This window comes from Equus quagga, chromosome 12 (genome assembly GCF_021613505.1).
Source record: "Equus quagga isolate Etosha38 chromosome 12, UCLA_HA_Equagga_1.0, whole genome shotgun sequence".
Taxonomy (NCBI): domain Eukaryota; kingdom Metazoa; phylum Chordata; class Mammalia; order Perissodactyla; family Equidae; genus Equus; species Equus quagga.
Window position 1 is genome coordinate 9,302,946 of NC_060278.1, and position 15,455 is coordinate 9,318,400.

At 38.8% G+C, this 15,455-nt stretch overlaps 1 protein-coding gene across 1 annotated transcript in view; it reads right to left on the reverse strand.

Annotated features, from left to right (window-relative positions):
• The window catches only part of MYO3A (myosin IIIA), a 218,365-nt gene that overhangs the window by 87,752 nt on the left and 115,158 nt on the right, over window positions 1–15,455 (reverse strand). Inside the window, exon 18 of the mRNA XM_046678079.1 lies at window positions 2,534–2,660. Within this exon, the coding sequence (XP_046534035.1) occupies window positions 2,534–2,660 (127 nt within the window). The remainder of the gene's footprint in view (window positions 1–2,533; window positions 2,661–15,455) is intronic.

The window sequence follows — 15,455 nt, forward strand, 5'->3', positions numbered from 1 at the left end:
GATTTATAACAGCTCTTTACAGCTTAAAGAGAAAAAGGCTTTGATAGATATGTTGTAACTATTTTTCCTCATTTTTCATTCGCATTGCAAGTTCATTTATTTTTCTCTTTTTAGTATGAAGGGGTTTTAATTTTTATGTAGTCAAATATCCATTTTTAAAAATCACTTCTGCTTTTGGTTTTCTGCACATAAAGTCCTTCAAGTCTTTTCTCATCTCAGGATTATATAAATGCATTTTGTCTTGTACTTTTATGATTTTTTTCTTTTGCATTTAAAGTGATATATGTTTGGAATTCATTTTGGTATGTGGTGTATGAGAAGGACTCAAATTTCCCCTCCCGCAGTGGTTAGCCAGTTGGTGGTCACTACAACACTGATTTCCTAGTGATTTGTAATGCCATTTCTGGTAATTCTTCTTGGATCTATTTCTGAACGGTGTCTCCCATTAAGTATGTCTGTTCCTATTCCCACATTATTCATTTGACATATATTTATTGAATGCCTACTACATGCAAGGCATTTTATTTGGGAATATATTGCTAAGTATAACACTTTGTAATACAAAGTTCTAGTCTTGATGCTCTTTATCCAGAAGGAATGGGAAGCTAATCAAGAAATTTAAGTGGGAAGATGGAGGAGGAGAGGGAAGAGAAGACATTGGGGGTAGTGGGGGAGAAGGAGAGGATGGGGGCATGGTGGGGGCAATGGGGGAGAGAGCAACAGTGACAGGGAGAGGGAGATTAAGAGAACTCACTGATATGTGGTTTCTGAGCGAACTGTGGAGAAATGGCCTGAAAAAGTTCAAGAATTGATGTGGAATGAACAACTCAGAGGCCACTTCCTTCAGGTGAGAGGTGATGTTGCCCCGGATGAGAATGACGATGATGGAGATAAGGAGAAGCAGTCAGATTTGACAGCTATTTACAGGATAGAACGGACAGAACTGGTGCTTGGTTGAGACAATGTACCTGTAAAACTATCTGGAAACATAGCCTTGGTGTGGAGATAATTCCTTGTTACTTTATATATAATTTTAATGAAAATTAGTAAAGTTTCTATTTTCCATGAGTAGTTTATTCCAGAAAGTGCTTTAATTAATTTTAACTATATTCATATTCACATTAACCTTTTGTGACCTATATGACTGTCTCCTGTTATACAGAAATAGGTTCTCAATCATAAAAATCACTTTTTAGTTTGGTTGGTTCTAAATATAGTCATATCTACAACATCTCTATTGCAACTCATTCTGTTGGTTATTGATAACTCTTTTTTTTTTTTTTTGAGGAAGATTAGCCCAGAGCTAACTGCTGCCAATCCTTCTCTTTTCGCTGAGGAAGACTGGCCCTGAGCTAACATCCATGCCCATCTTCCTCTACTTAATACGTGGGACGCCTACCACAACATGGCGTGCCAAGCAGCGCCATGTCTGCACCCGGGATCTGAACCAGCGAACCCCAGGCCTCCGAAGCAGAATGTGTGCACTTAACTGCTGCGCCACTGGGCCAGCTCCAGATAATTCGTTTATTTATGACCAGATGGTGAGATTTGAATCTTATCACTGGAATTTTCTGGCTATTCCTTCCACTTTTGATACCCTAATATCTTTTGCCAATTAACGTTTTTATCTATGGAAAATCAGAACACGTTTCCAAGTACATGCCAATCACTATATGCCACCCTCAGACACTAGTTCTGCCGTATTACCAAGCTGGTTCCAGAAACACAGTGGGATGGAGCTGATCGGAATCTGGGGACAGGTCTACACCAGGATGGTGTGGCATTTGGCACTATCAAATTACCCTAGAACATCCCATTCTATTCTTAAGTATAAATCAGAAAAAAATATATATAAATGAAAATTTATATTATGATTCACTATGTTATGAATGAAACATAGTAAATTTGGAATTATGGGGGTATATGCTGATATTAAAAATAAAAAATAAAGTACTCTCTAAATAAAAAAAGCTATGCCACTGAAAGATAACAGTAGGAAACCTTAATTTATTGGAATAATGCATCAAACTCTGCTAGTATGAGAAAATTGACTTGAAGCCAATATCATGATGCATTTTTCTTGTGTAGAAAATGATTGTAAAATTAATCAACCCAGGATGACTGTGTGTAAAAAATCCATTCAGTGAGATAATAAATATACAGGTCTTCATTACATATAAAATGATATAGATGTTAAATCTACAAGATAACTTCAGCTCTTCTTCAGATGTTTACTAAATTTTAATTATATTTCCTGTGTTTTTACACTGAAATGTAAATAGCTCCTAAAATAGTCATGAAAACCCAGTTATTAGAAATGCTTTCCACAGTAATGAGTTAATTTGTAGGCATAAAGATCTGTTTTTAAGTAGTGGACTTCAAAAACTTCATTTTACAGAAATCAAATCCGAATATTCCTTTTAAAGATTTCATCTAATTGCAATTGCTTGCAATTATCCTCATGTAACACTTCCAGTACGTCGTTAGACTTTTTTTAAGAGTTCAGTTTGGAATGGAAGACAATAAAACTCACAGTTCTCCAGAGCTGCGTGATTGGAAATATGGCTCTTATCAATCTGGTGTTCAGTTGCCACCGAAGAAAATTCAATGTTTCCAACGTTCAAGATCGCAGCGAGTACACTGTACACACTTCCAAGTTGCTGAAACACACCATAGAGACCTTAGTATCCCTCTGCCTGTGAGCGTAGCAAGGCAGGGACCAGGGCTGGGGAAGAGTTCTCAGGCCTCAGCATAAGGTCACCCGCAGACTTCAATGTCTGCCTGAGACCCAGTGAGGCACGGATCCACGTAGACTTGACCTCATTAGCTATTTTAATCACAGAGAGAAGCATGGCACCTGTTATCCAGTGAGCACTTAAAAATATTTTATGAATGTAAATATGAATAAAAAGTAGAAATGAGGAGCTCCCCTCAGAAGTAGGAATATCTAATTCATTAGTCCATACAAAAATCTATCCAAGTGAAACCTAACTTCAGAACTTAATGTGCTCATTTCCCTATGCTCATTTGCCTTGAGGTCATCTTAAAAGTGAGGTTATATGTGTGGCTGAAGGGGAGTTAAGGAAGAAAAAGCATGAGAACTTTGGACTACAGCTTAGAGTTTATGCTGGTTATTACTTCATTACTTCTTTACATAAAGTCCTAAATAAGACACATCAAAAATATATTCAGAAATATATATATACATATATGCTGCATTTATTCTAGCCCAGCTCCTACACCTAACAAAAATGATTATTCCATCCATTCCAACACTCCAAATCAAGATAAAAGCTGGATATGAAAAAAAATCTTCAAGAGTATTTATCTATTCATATATAACATATATAAATATATATTAAATAAATATATAAGTAAATATACTTGTTGAATGAATATATATGTAAATATCTTTGCACATAACATATATAAATATATATTTAAATATATTTGTTGAATGAATATATCTCTATATATAACATATCTAAATATACTACATATATAAATATTTAAATAAATGTTTGTTGAATGAATATATATGTGTGTGTATATGCATATATCTATATATTCCCTCATCCAATAAACATGTATTTTATGCCAGGCGCTGTTCTAGTCACAGGAGATTCAGCGGCAGGCAAGACTAAAGATCCTTGTTCCCCTGGGGTTGTGCAGGCAGTGGAAGGCAGACATTAAGTAAGTAAACAAATAGATAAACATAACATTTTCAGGGGAAAAAAAGGGGCTATGAAGCAAATATAGCAGAGAGGCGCAATGGAGAGTGACTGGAAAAGCTTTTCCACTTTGGGAGGTCAGGGAAGGCTGCCCTCTGAGGAGGGAACACCGAAGGAGGAGGGGCGTGAGCCAGGAAAAGAAGTGGAATCAGACTATTCCAGGCAGAGGGAACAGTAAGGGCAAGGGCCTGCCCTGAGGAAGAAGGAAGGTCAGAGCGGGCCAGAGGATGGTGAGTAAAGAGGTGATGCAAGAAGGAGTCAGAGAGCTGAGCATGAGCAAGATCAGCCGGGCCCTCTGGACCACGATAAAGAGTTTAGATTTCATTCTAATCGCCATGGTAAGCCACTAGAGATTTCAAGGCATTACATCATTTGTTATATTGTAAACTGGTGAGTCTGGCTACTACGGAGAAATGAATGGATTGGGAGCCAGATGGAAAAGTGGAATAGTCAGGAAGGTACTGCCATGGTCCAGGTGAGAGACAATGGCGGCTTGGATTAGAACAGCAAATGATGGAGATGGAAAGAAATAGATGGATTGGGGCATATTTTGGAAGTAGAACAACAGATATGACGATGGGCTGGATGTGAATCATTTTTCTAAGAAAATCCTCCGGGTACAGAATTTCCATTTATAATATGCATAACTGGCAAAGAAGCAACCAGCGGGGGCTTTTGTGGCAGGTGGAGAAATGAATACAGATCTGACATCCTGCTCTGTTTTTCTCGAGGAAACTACAGGCCTTACAGATAATCTATACCAAGAACATTCCTTTAAATAGGTTGTTGAAAACTGTGTTCCTTCAAAACTTTGTGTGTTTGTCAGTTGCAGACCAGAAAGATCAGGTATATAAGTTTCAAAGTTGTATTTTTAACAGGATTTAGAGATTCACTCCAGAGACTCCTATGCTGAATCAATCAGCATTTAATTCTTATTCGAATGTTTATGAGAATGACTGCACAATCTTTCTTGACTGTGGGGCTCTCCCTGCTATTCTGTAATTATAATATATTCATTTGGATTAAAGCTGGAGGCTCAGAAGACAGTGAATCAGGGCCCTGGCTCAGTCTGGCATCGCTGCTAGACTGACGGGCCTCAAAGGGCCTGACCTCAGGCACAGGTAGGATCTTGACCGAACACTTGGATTCTTCATGGTACAAAGACTAATTTCTGCTGCCAGTCCTCCCCAAGGAGTCCAAAGAAATTTTTTGTTTGATGGTTAGCAATAACAAGTGAAATACTATTTTTCCATTTTACATATAAAGCCACCAGGGCATAAAGCAATCTAACGACTTTCCATCAACTTTGAATGAACTGAGATTTGCATCCTGGCTCCCAGCTCATAGAATGCGCTGCCCCCTTCCACTGGAGAAGAAGAGTGGCTTACAGGAAAAAGGTGCTCTCCAGAGACTGGAAGACAGTCACAATTCCCTCCATCTCCTCCACTTCCTGCTGTAGCTTCGTCTGCACTTGAGGAGGCTGGACTGCTGTGGCTCTTGCAATGTTTTCGAGGACAAACACAGTTTTGGTTTGCTGAAGAGTCAGACTTTCACTGTTCTGATATATCAGGCTCAAATCTACTCCACTGTTGCTCAGCTCCCGTGCCTTCACTCCAGGCTGATCTGCCATGCAGACAGCAACCTAGCACTGTGTGTATGGAGCAAGGCCATTTCTCTCTCCACACTGAGTTAATCTGCCCAAGGCAAAACGATTCTGTTAGAAAGACTCTTTCTCCTCCGAAAGTTCACTGCACTGTACCTCTTACTCAACCATCCATCCACCCATTCATTGATTCATGCATCATCCATTAACTATTAAATGCTATGTGAAGTACTGTGGATATATCAGTAAATAATAATCTCTGCTTTCAAGGATTTTACAGGCTCTTGGAACCAAAGGGCATGGATCATTTTCTATATAGATCATGTCTATGCATTTTTATTTTCTATATTTTATTATAATTTTTTAATTTGTAAACTTTATTTTTAGAGTAGTTTTAGGTTCACAGCAAAGCTGAGTGGGAAGTATAGAGTTCCCACATCTCCCTGCCCCCACACACACAGCCTCTCCCACTATCAATGTCTTGCACCAGAGTGGTACATTTGTCACAATCGATGAACCTACACTGACACATTATCACCCAAAATCCATCGTTTACATTAGGGTTCATTCTTGGTGTAGGACTTTCTTTGACTTTGGACAAATGTGCAATGACATGTATCCACTGTTTTAACATCATAAGGTAGTTTCCCTGCTCTAAAAATCCTCTGTGCTCTGCCTGTCCATCCCTCCTTCCCTCAACCTCTAGCAACCACTGATATTTTTACTGTTTCCAACATTCTGTCTTTTCCAGAATGTCTATGGATGGAATCATCCAGTATGCAGCCTTTTCAGATTCACTTCTTAGCATTTAATTAGTAACATGCTTTTAAGATTCCTCCATGTCTTTTCATGGCTTGATAGAGCTCATTTCTTTTTAGCACTGAATAATATCCCATTGTCTGGATGTACCACAGTTTATTAACCTACTCATCTCCTGAAAGACATCTTGGTTGCTTCAAGTTTGGGCAATTATGAATACAGCTGCTGCTGACATCCATGCACAGGTTTTTGTGTGGACATAAATTTCCAACTCCTTGGGTAAATACCAAGGACCTTGATTACAGGATCATATGGTAAGAGAGTGAGAACTCTACATGGAGAATGCCATGTGAAGAATGATGAGGATCAAGGCTGCCCCAGGGAGAAAAAGCCTAAGGCGTCCTGCCCTACATACCTATATAGATCATCCTCTGGGAAGCATAGGACATCCTGATCTGATCTGATCTGATTCTTATCCAAAGTTATAGGATCACCTGATAACCAGACCCCACCTGCACTGATAGCATTTTAATGACTTTTTTACATGATCTTTCTTTTGTCTTGTAAAGATATAACTCACAGACCTATGTCTTATAAATTTAGCCCTACCCTCAACCCATTGCAGCTCTTCACTGCCCATGGGTCCTGTCCCCATGCTACTCCATGCTATTCTCTGAATAAAGAAGCACTACCACCAGACCTTGAGAGTGCAAGAAATCTTTCTTTGGACTCTTCGACTCATCGAGGACGCATCAAAGAAGACAGAAATCAAGGTGATGCATCTTCAATTCAAGGAGCACCATCGACTGCCAGGGAACCACCAAAAACTAGGAGTGAGGCATGGAACAGATTCTCCCTCACAGCCCTCAGAAGGCACTAACCTTGTCTCAGACTTCTAATCTCTAGAACTGTGAGGAATTAAATTCCTCTTAAGTCACCCAGTGTGTGGTACTTTGTTAGGGCAGTCCTAGCAAATGAACACAGTACGAGAGCTTTTATGTTAAATTTATGAATAAGATGTGTAATCTTGGGACAATCAATGTGTTTATTCTTAAATGTTTAAAACCTTTAAGATAATATTAGAGACATAGCAAAAACTCTGACAGTCTTGTGACTTAAATTTAATTGCTTATTTGAGAATATACTTATGATTTTAATTTGAAAGCATAATTCGATTGCAAATTGTATTCAAGTGTATAACTTGACCTACTACATGAATAATTTTGAATTATTAGATTTTCAGGGCTAATAAGCTTAAGTGCATAAAAAGATTTCGTTAAATGATGAGAAAGTTTATAAAGTGCTTATCCGTACTTGTAAGCCTGCTTTGTCAGTCATTTGGAGTTTTTAAAAGACTGAGACATACTAAATTTTTATATAGGTTCAGTTGTTTGAAAGAATTTAATTAATTATGTCTGTTTAGGGCAACTTAAGTTTATATTTATGAGTTAAGTGAAGAAAGTTGCCTGAAAGTTGTTTCTATTCTTATACAAAGACTAACAGTCACAAATTGAATAAAAAGATGTGGCAAGAGAATGAGGCGACAAGGCACAGATTGGGAGACAATATTTGCAAAAGACACATCTGATAAAGGATTGTTATCTAAAATAAACAAAGAACTCTTAAAACTCAACAATAAAAAAAGGGCCAAAGATCTTAACATACACCTCACCAAAAGAAGATACATAGATGGCAAATAAGCATATGAAAACATGCTTCACATCATATGTTATCATGCAAATGCAAATTAAAACAACCATGAGATATCACCACACATCTCTTAGAATGGCCAAAATCCAAAGCACTGACAACACCAAGTGCTGACGAGGATGTGGAGCAACAGAAACTCTCATTCATCACTGATGGGAAAGCAAACTGGAACAGCCAATTTGAAAGACAGTGTGGTGGTTTCTTTCAAAATTAAACATACTCTTACCATATGATCCAGCAAGTGAGATTCTTGGTATTTAACCAAAGGAATTGGAAACTTATGTCCACACAAAAACCTGTGTATGGATGTTGGTAGCAGCCTTATTCATAATTGCCAAAACTTGAAGGAACCAAGATGTCCTTCAGAGGGTGAGTGGATAAATAAACTGTGGTCCATCCAGATAATGGAATGTTGTTCAGTGCTGAAAATAAGTGAGCTATAAAACCATGAAAAGACACACAGGAATCTTAAATCATATTATTAAGTGAAAGAAGCCAATCTGAAAAGGCTACATAGTGTGATTCCAACTATATGACATTCTGGAAAAGACAAAACCATGGAGACAGTAAAAAAGATCAGCGGTGGCCAGAGGTTAGAGGGGAGGCAGGGATGAACAGCAGAGCATAGAGGATTTTTAGGCCAGTGAAACTACTCTGTATGATATTATGACAGTGGATACAGGTCAGTGCACATTTGTCCAAAGTCAAAGGAAGTACAACACCAAGAGTCAACCCTAATGTCAACTACGTTAGGTGATAATGATGTGCCAGTGGAGGTTCAGCAATTGTAACACAAGTACTGTTCAGGTGCAAGATGTTGATAGGTGGGGAGGCTATGCATGGGTGTGGGCAGGGGGTACACAAGAACTCTGTACTTTCCACCCAATTTTGCTGTGAACCTAAAAGTGCTATAAAAAATGAAATCTTAAAAAAAAATGTGTAAGCAGAACTTAAAAGCTTAAGGAAAAAACTACGTACTTGGCTTCAAAATCATTAATATATTGATTTAATTATCAAAAACACACCTTCTTTGAACATTAAAAACAACTAACAGGAGAACCGTCCATTCTTAGTTTTATGTCTATCCATCAGGATCAGGGTCATATTCCAACTCACAAACATCATCATGCACGTGCTCAGCCCGTGGTGTTATGCTCTAACTAGTCTCTTTGCCTCTGGTCTTGCCGCTGTCCAACCCATCTTCCACACAGCTGTCACAGTGATCTTTCTAGCAGGCGAATCAGATCATCTTCTGTCCCAATTAACATCCTTCAGAGGCCCCTGCTCCTTTAAGGATGAAGTTGTAGCTCCTTACCAAGTTACGCAGAAAAGAAGGTTCTGCATCTTCTGGTGTCTGCCTGCCTCTCCATCTTCATTTCCAGCTACTTTTCTCTCATATGTTTTTCAGCCAGCTAAACTCCTCGTAGGTTCCCAAGAACCCCACATTATTTCACACTTTAGTTTAGTTCCAGCTCATTCTCTTCTTTTCCTCATTCTGCACACACAATCTCTTCATAAAACCTTTCAGTGACCAATCACGAGAGTTCATGTTTCTGTAACATTCTCTGTTTGTGATCATGGAATTGATGACATTTTCTTGAAATTGTATCAGGTTATAAACTCACTGATGATAGAGGCTATGCCTAATTCAGATCTCTAATTTCTAGCACAAGACCTGGTACACAGCTGGCACTCCATAAATGCTTGTCAAAATGTTTCCTTTTGCATCAGTCAAGCGACAGTAAAAATTCCTTCACTTTGAAAACAATCTCTCTCTTATTTGTCCTGAAGTCTTGTGATCTGTGGCTCACAGTTTCTGCTTATCTCCCTCAGAATTTTTTTTTTTTAACTCTAAATGCCCTCTTCTTCTGGTCCCAGGCTTTGCATCCTGAGTTAGTAGTCAGATTCTTCCAAAAGCCAACAAACTCCTCTAAGTGGTAGAGCCTTGTGGTTGGAAAATGCGCGATCCCTGTTTCTCTGATTTTGTTCTGGGAATTAGAAGCTACAGCCCAGGCTGTGTAGATTGAGTTTGGTGCAGGGTCCTTTTGGTGACATGCATCAAGTCCTTTCTTAGAGCCTCAGCCCATACTTGTTTCCTACTTGAAACCCATTTGAGAGAGGGGTGAGGAAGGGAACAATGCTTGGATCTCAAAGTAGGGGGATCATCATGGACCATGAGAAGGTGACACCAGCCCAGGCTGGGGGATGTGGCACTACCCTGTCATGTCCTGGGAGAGTCAAGATGCTGCTGCCGCCATTGAGAAAGGACAGAGAAGGCAGGATGGGGAGGAGCAGGCTGGGTGAGTACCATAGGACAGGATGCTATCAGAACCAACATACCAGGCAAATAGGAACTGATGGGCAAAAAGGAAGCGCTCTGCAATCAGCATCTGCAGTTGTTTGTATATAAGGGATACTAACATGTTCTCTATGCTTAGGTTGATTTTTGCAGACAAATCAATAAAATGATATGACCAATTTGCAAAGATTAGAATGAAATTAAATGGCCTTCAATTTTAGTTATAAAATAATAGATAGTGAGAGTAGGAAGCAACTCAGAAATAAACCACCCCTCTGCCCTCCTTACACTGATAAAGAAACTTAGACCAGAGAGGTTTAGTTATTGATCTAAAGATACACAGCTAGCGACAAACAGTGCCAAAGGACTTTAACCCACTTTAACCCAGATCCTGACTTGCTAGTACTGAATTATTTTTATTTTAACTAGCTGGCTTCCTTGCGTCTGTTATTCCGTTCAAGTCATCTGCGTTGGCTGAATTATGACATTCTAGAATTGTAACTTATTTTGTACCTTTTGAATGAAGACAATTAGGTATTGAATTATTATTTTTAAATTATTATCAAATGACTCACTAAAAGAGACTTCTATGCCCCTCCCATCCTGACCAAAACCAATTTTAAAAATGAAATACTTCACAGCCATTCAACTCTTTGTGTGATGCTTTGAAATACTTACACATTTCTTTCACAAACATTATTTGACCACAACCAAAGTCATAACTGATAGCCCAAAGAAAATGCACTAGATAGTGATTTCAGACTATCATAAGAAATGTAAGCAAAATTAAAGCAGAAGAAATGGCATTCTCTTCTTGGACATATGACATAAGACTGTATAAAAAGAAACAAAAATTCCTGCCATGACACGGTAGAAACTGCCTCTAAATGGCTTGAATCATAAAACTACTGATCATTTATTTTAAAACCACGGCAGGAAAATGGCTTAGGAAACCATATGTTTTGAAAGTTTTTAGAGTTTTCCATTCTGTGTTATTTTAAGAGAATATCTGATTTTGATTTGCCTGTCAATTTGCCTGAATTACAAATGTAAAAGTGAATTATAAACCCTAGGAATGTTTAAAGGGACTCATATACTGTGGGTACTGTCAACATGAATCAGAGAAAGATAAGGGCAGAGGAAGACAGAGAAAGAGAGACTATATTGGACAGTTGCCAAAATCGTGCTGCAGTCACCTGCAAAGGCAGCAAGCTGTGCTTAGAGGATGTGAGATTCATGCTACCTAACTTGATACTGAAAGTTGCCTCTTTCCAAAGGGAATTGAAGCAGTTGCTGACAAAGGACGTAGCCAAGAAAGCCAGTGAGATAACACTAAAAAAAAAAAAAAATCAAAAGTGGGAAAAAAGGAAGTAAACATCCACTTGGTTTAATTCTACTGTTTCCAAACCAGGACACTCTGCCATGTTAACTTTCTGAGTCTCTGCTTTTAGATGGGAGACCACCACATCCCGGAGAGTCACCTTGAACCAGATTAAAAGTCTTCATAACATATTTAGCAGTGATTGTGGTTCGGCTCCAGAAACAGATATTTTCCTTTATCCTAAGCTGTATGTTTGAATGTCCCATAAACACTGAGTATGTTTAGGTTTGGAATATACAGTTTTAACTAAATGAATTATATTTGTCAGTAGATGCTAACTGCAAGACTGGTTTCATTTTAATGTCACTAAACATTGCTCTACCAAGCAAGAGAAAGGAGTTACAACATTGCGTCTATTGAGTGGAACTTAGAAGTAAACAAAACAATTAAAAATGATTCCCTGCTTCTAAGATGGTAACCTCTGGGGGCAGGAAATTGGTAGGAAGAAGATCAGCTCTTCTGATGACAAAAAGCAGGGAAACGAGCTACAGAAGAGGTCCAGCTCCTGGTCAGAAGCAGGAGCGACTTGCTTGGTATACAACATCCTTCCAGTTTGGAGGATGCTCTGAGATCCAATTACCTTATCCTGTTTTCCTCTAACCAGGCAACCAACAGACCCTGACCACAGCCCAAAGGAGCATCTACCACTAGCAACATTCACCTTATGACCAAGGATTGGAGAAAAGGGAGGAAGCTAGTTTTTCTTTATTCACTGTACCCCCAAATAACTTGGCTTCTGCTTTAAGAACCAGGATATCCCCTGGTTAAATCAACTTGTCTCCACAGGTACAAGCTGTGGGTGAGGGCAGTGTTAGGGAGGGAAAGTGATGCAGTAGAAGGGGAGGAGCCAGATTTGAATCTGAATTTTGGCGGGCGGAAGTGAGGAAGATGCACCCGGAAGTAGCCACACCCAGGAAAGGACTGGGGTCAGAGCAGAGTTAGGGTTACACTAATCAGTATCGTGTCAACCAGAGCAGCAAACATCCTATTTTTATTCCTGATGCAGTGAACCTAGGATTTGTATTTGCTGAAACACGCAGGGGAGGACAAGTTTTTGGTCCTTTGAGCCAGAATGAGAGCAAAAGACCCAAGTGGTCACCTATGATGCTTGGGACATCAGAATTAGAGCATAAGAATGGGGTTATATTTGGAACAGGGTGGTGTGTGGAATCTCCTGGAGTGTCTGCCATAGCTTGCATGTCTGCAATCTCTGGGTGGTGGTCATATGTCACCTGGAACATGGCTGACACTCACGCCTTCTGAGTCAGGGACTTTCTCTCCCAGGGCTGAATCAATTACAAACACATTTATTTCACTAGTAATAAAAATATTTATTTTATTAGGAAATGTGTTAGGGTCATTTCTGACTCCAGACGTTACAGTTCAGACACCGTTCCCAAGAGGTAGTCAAGGTAAGGTTAACAGCACGGTTTTCAGCATGATAGGATGTCCACCATCCAGACCTCATGACAAGTACGAGGGTGCACACCATTCTACTCTTTACATGAAATATCCACAATAAATTCTATCGGCTTAGTAATCTCTCAATTGTTCAAGTCCTATTCAGTCTCATCATTTTTCTCCCCACTATCTAGCAAAGGATGTTATTAGCCAAGCAAATTCTCCTGTCCTCACACGTCAATCCAGTCACCCCGTCAACCTTTGCTGCTGCTTTTTTTTCCTTTTGTGAGGGGAGAGTAGGGGAATGAGTTGGCTACTTTAAGAACCAGGCATCCATCTCACGAGTAGAAAGTTCTTCTCAGGAAAATACTACAGCTAAGAGCAAAGTCTGTCAGCTTCCCCCAAAACCTTCAGAAATCCTATCAAATAAGGGACTCTTTGCTCTATTTAAAAGATATTTAATGCATCAGCAGAGAGAAGGTCTCCAATCATATCCTTTCTGCCTGGAGACCACAGAACCATTGAGTTTCCTGATGGGAGCTACAATTCAGTAGTTATAGAATGGACAGCCTGAGCTGTAAGCCCAAAGTTCCAGGGAGGGTCCATGAATCTATGGAGAGAATGTGTCATTCAGAAATGAAGATGGTCAAGTTGGAGATGCTACTTCTAATTCAAAAAGTTACTCAACTTCAGCTTAAGACTTCCTGTGAGGAAAGAATTTGCCTAAGGATGCATCAACCTTGGTTTGTCATTGACTTTACAGTGTTGCTTCCCTCTTGTCAACATAATTCACAGTATTCTGGCAAAAACTGAGAACTCTTTGGGGAAGTCATAGTAATAATTCCGGCCCCAAGAGGAGTTATTTCTCCTCAGAGGATCCTGAAAACAGCCTGCCAGTTTCCCTATGGCTCCTCAACCGCTCACCCATCTCTCCCTACAACCAGTTAATTCATCTAGACACAGAGTAGCAATGTTTATTCAGAACTCCAGGAGGAACTCTAAATTCCGGGGCTGTAGCCAGAATGGGGGGAATCTCCCCATCAAATCCAAATTCCTCTTAGATATGGGGAAAGGTCACACCGGAAATTTCTAAAAGTAGAAATGTTTCCTGATAGGCAAAGATTACTCTGGATTTATCTAAACCTCCTCTGAAGGTAGGGCCCTAATTTCAAAGTCAAAAGAAAAGTCATTTATCTGTCATTCTTCTCCAACCTCACCCAGTAGGCAGAGATCACACTTCATTCCCTAGCGTCAAGGTCTGGAGAACATCCTCCCCACAGGCTGCAGCAAGGACACCCAAGGAAGAGCCGAAGGCTTTCTAAGAGAAAGCAAGACAGCAGTACTCAGTAGTAAGGTCTGGTAGTTTCAGATTTGGAGAAAATGCACTGAACAGCAAACTTTTCCCTATGTCAAGAACAGGTACATCTTTGCAAATATTATTTTATGGCAAGTAAAACAATCAATAGACTAAAGGTTATTGTTGACAGCCTTTCATTTTAGAAGGGAGTCAACTTTGCCTTAAAAACGTGCGACAAAGTGATTAGATTCAATAACTTCACTGCACATAATTTGAATAATTTTTGTGAAGTTTCACTTCTATCAGCATCTCTACATTTTATATCCTGCTGATAAAATTTTCCAAATTTTTAGAGAATTAGGTTTTATTTTTAGTTCAAGCTCTTAGGAGAAATCCGATAACTCAAGGAATCCCAGAAAACTTCTTAAACAGACACAACAACTTTTAAAGCTGCAGGAGTGTCATTTATGAAAACGAAATTAAAATTCAACAGATTACATATGACTTTCCTGAAAGAGTTCATCTAAAAGCTGGCTTCACAGTCACTGTGAAGTATTCTTATATCACAGGATTGAGTCAACACAGCAAACAGGAAACTGCTAAGAGCAGAGTCTGAAAGCTTCTTTAAAAGCCTTTTAAACAAGATACTTTGTTAAAAAAAAAATACAACCTCCGGCACAGAGAGAAATCTTTATTACTCAGACATAAATTTATAGCCTTAAATGGCTTCATTATTAAACAAGAAAAATGAAGAAATAGACAACCCAAGTGTTCCCGTTAAGAAAAAACTCAAAAGAAACTGAATGTCTAAATTAATAAAAATAGAAAAATAAAATTGAAATCAATAAAACAGATAATTAAAAAATATATAGGCTGGGTAAATATATCCAACAACTGTTGTTTTGTTTTTGTTTTTAAGATTGAAAACTCCCTTGTAAGCCCAATTAAAGATAAAAGAGAACAAACCCAAAAAATATGTGAATAGAATGGGAAAGCAAACACAGCCAGAGATACAGGATAAATAAAAAGCACTATAAGAAAATTTATCAATCAAATCTATGGCATCAGATTTGATGATAGTTTCTTAGCAAAATACAGATAATCCAAAAAGCAAAGAAAAATTTGAATAGATAATTTACATAGAAGAATCAGAAAGGTGATTAAAGATAAAAAGGCCCCAGGACCAGAGGCGCACACAGCTGTTTTACGTAATCGTTAAGTTTTAAACACCAGTGTTCTCCATATTCTCTAATGATAAGAATCACCTGTTGTGC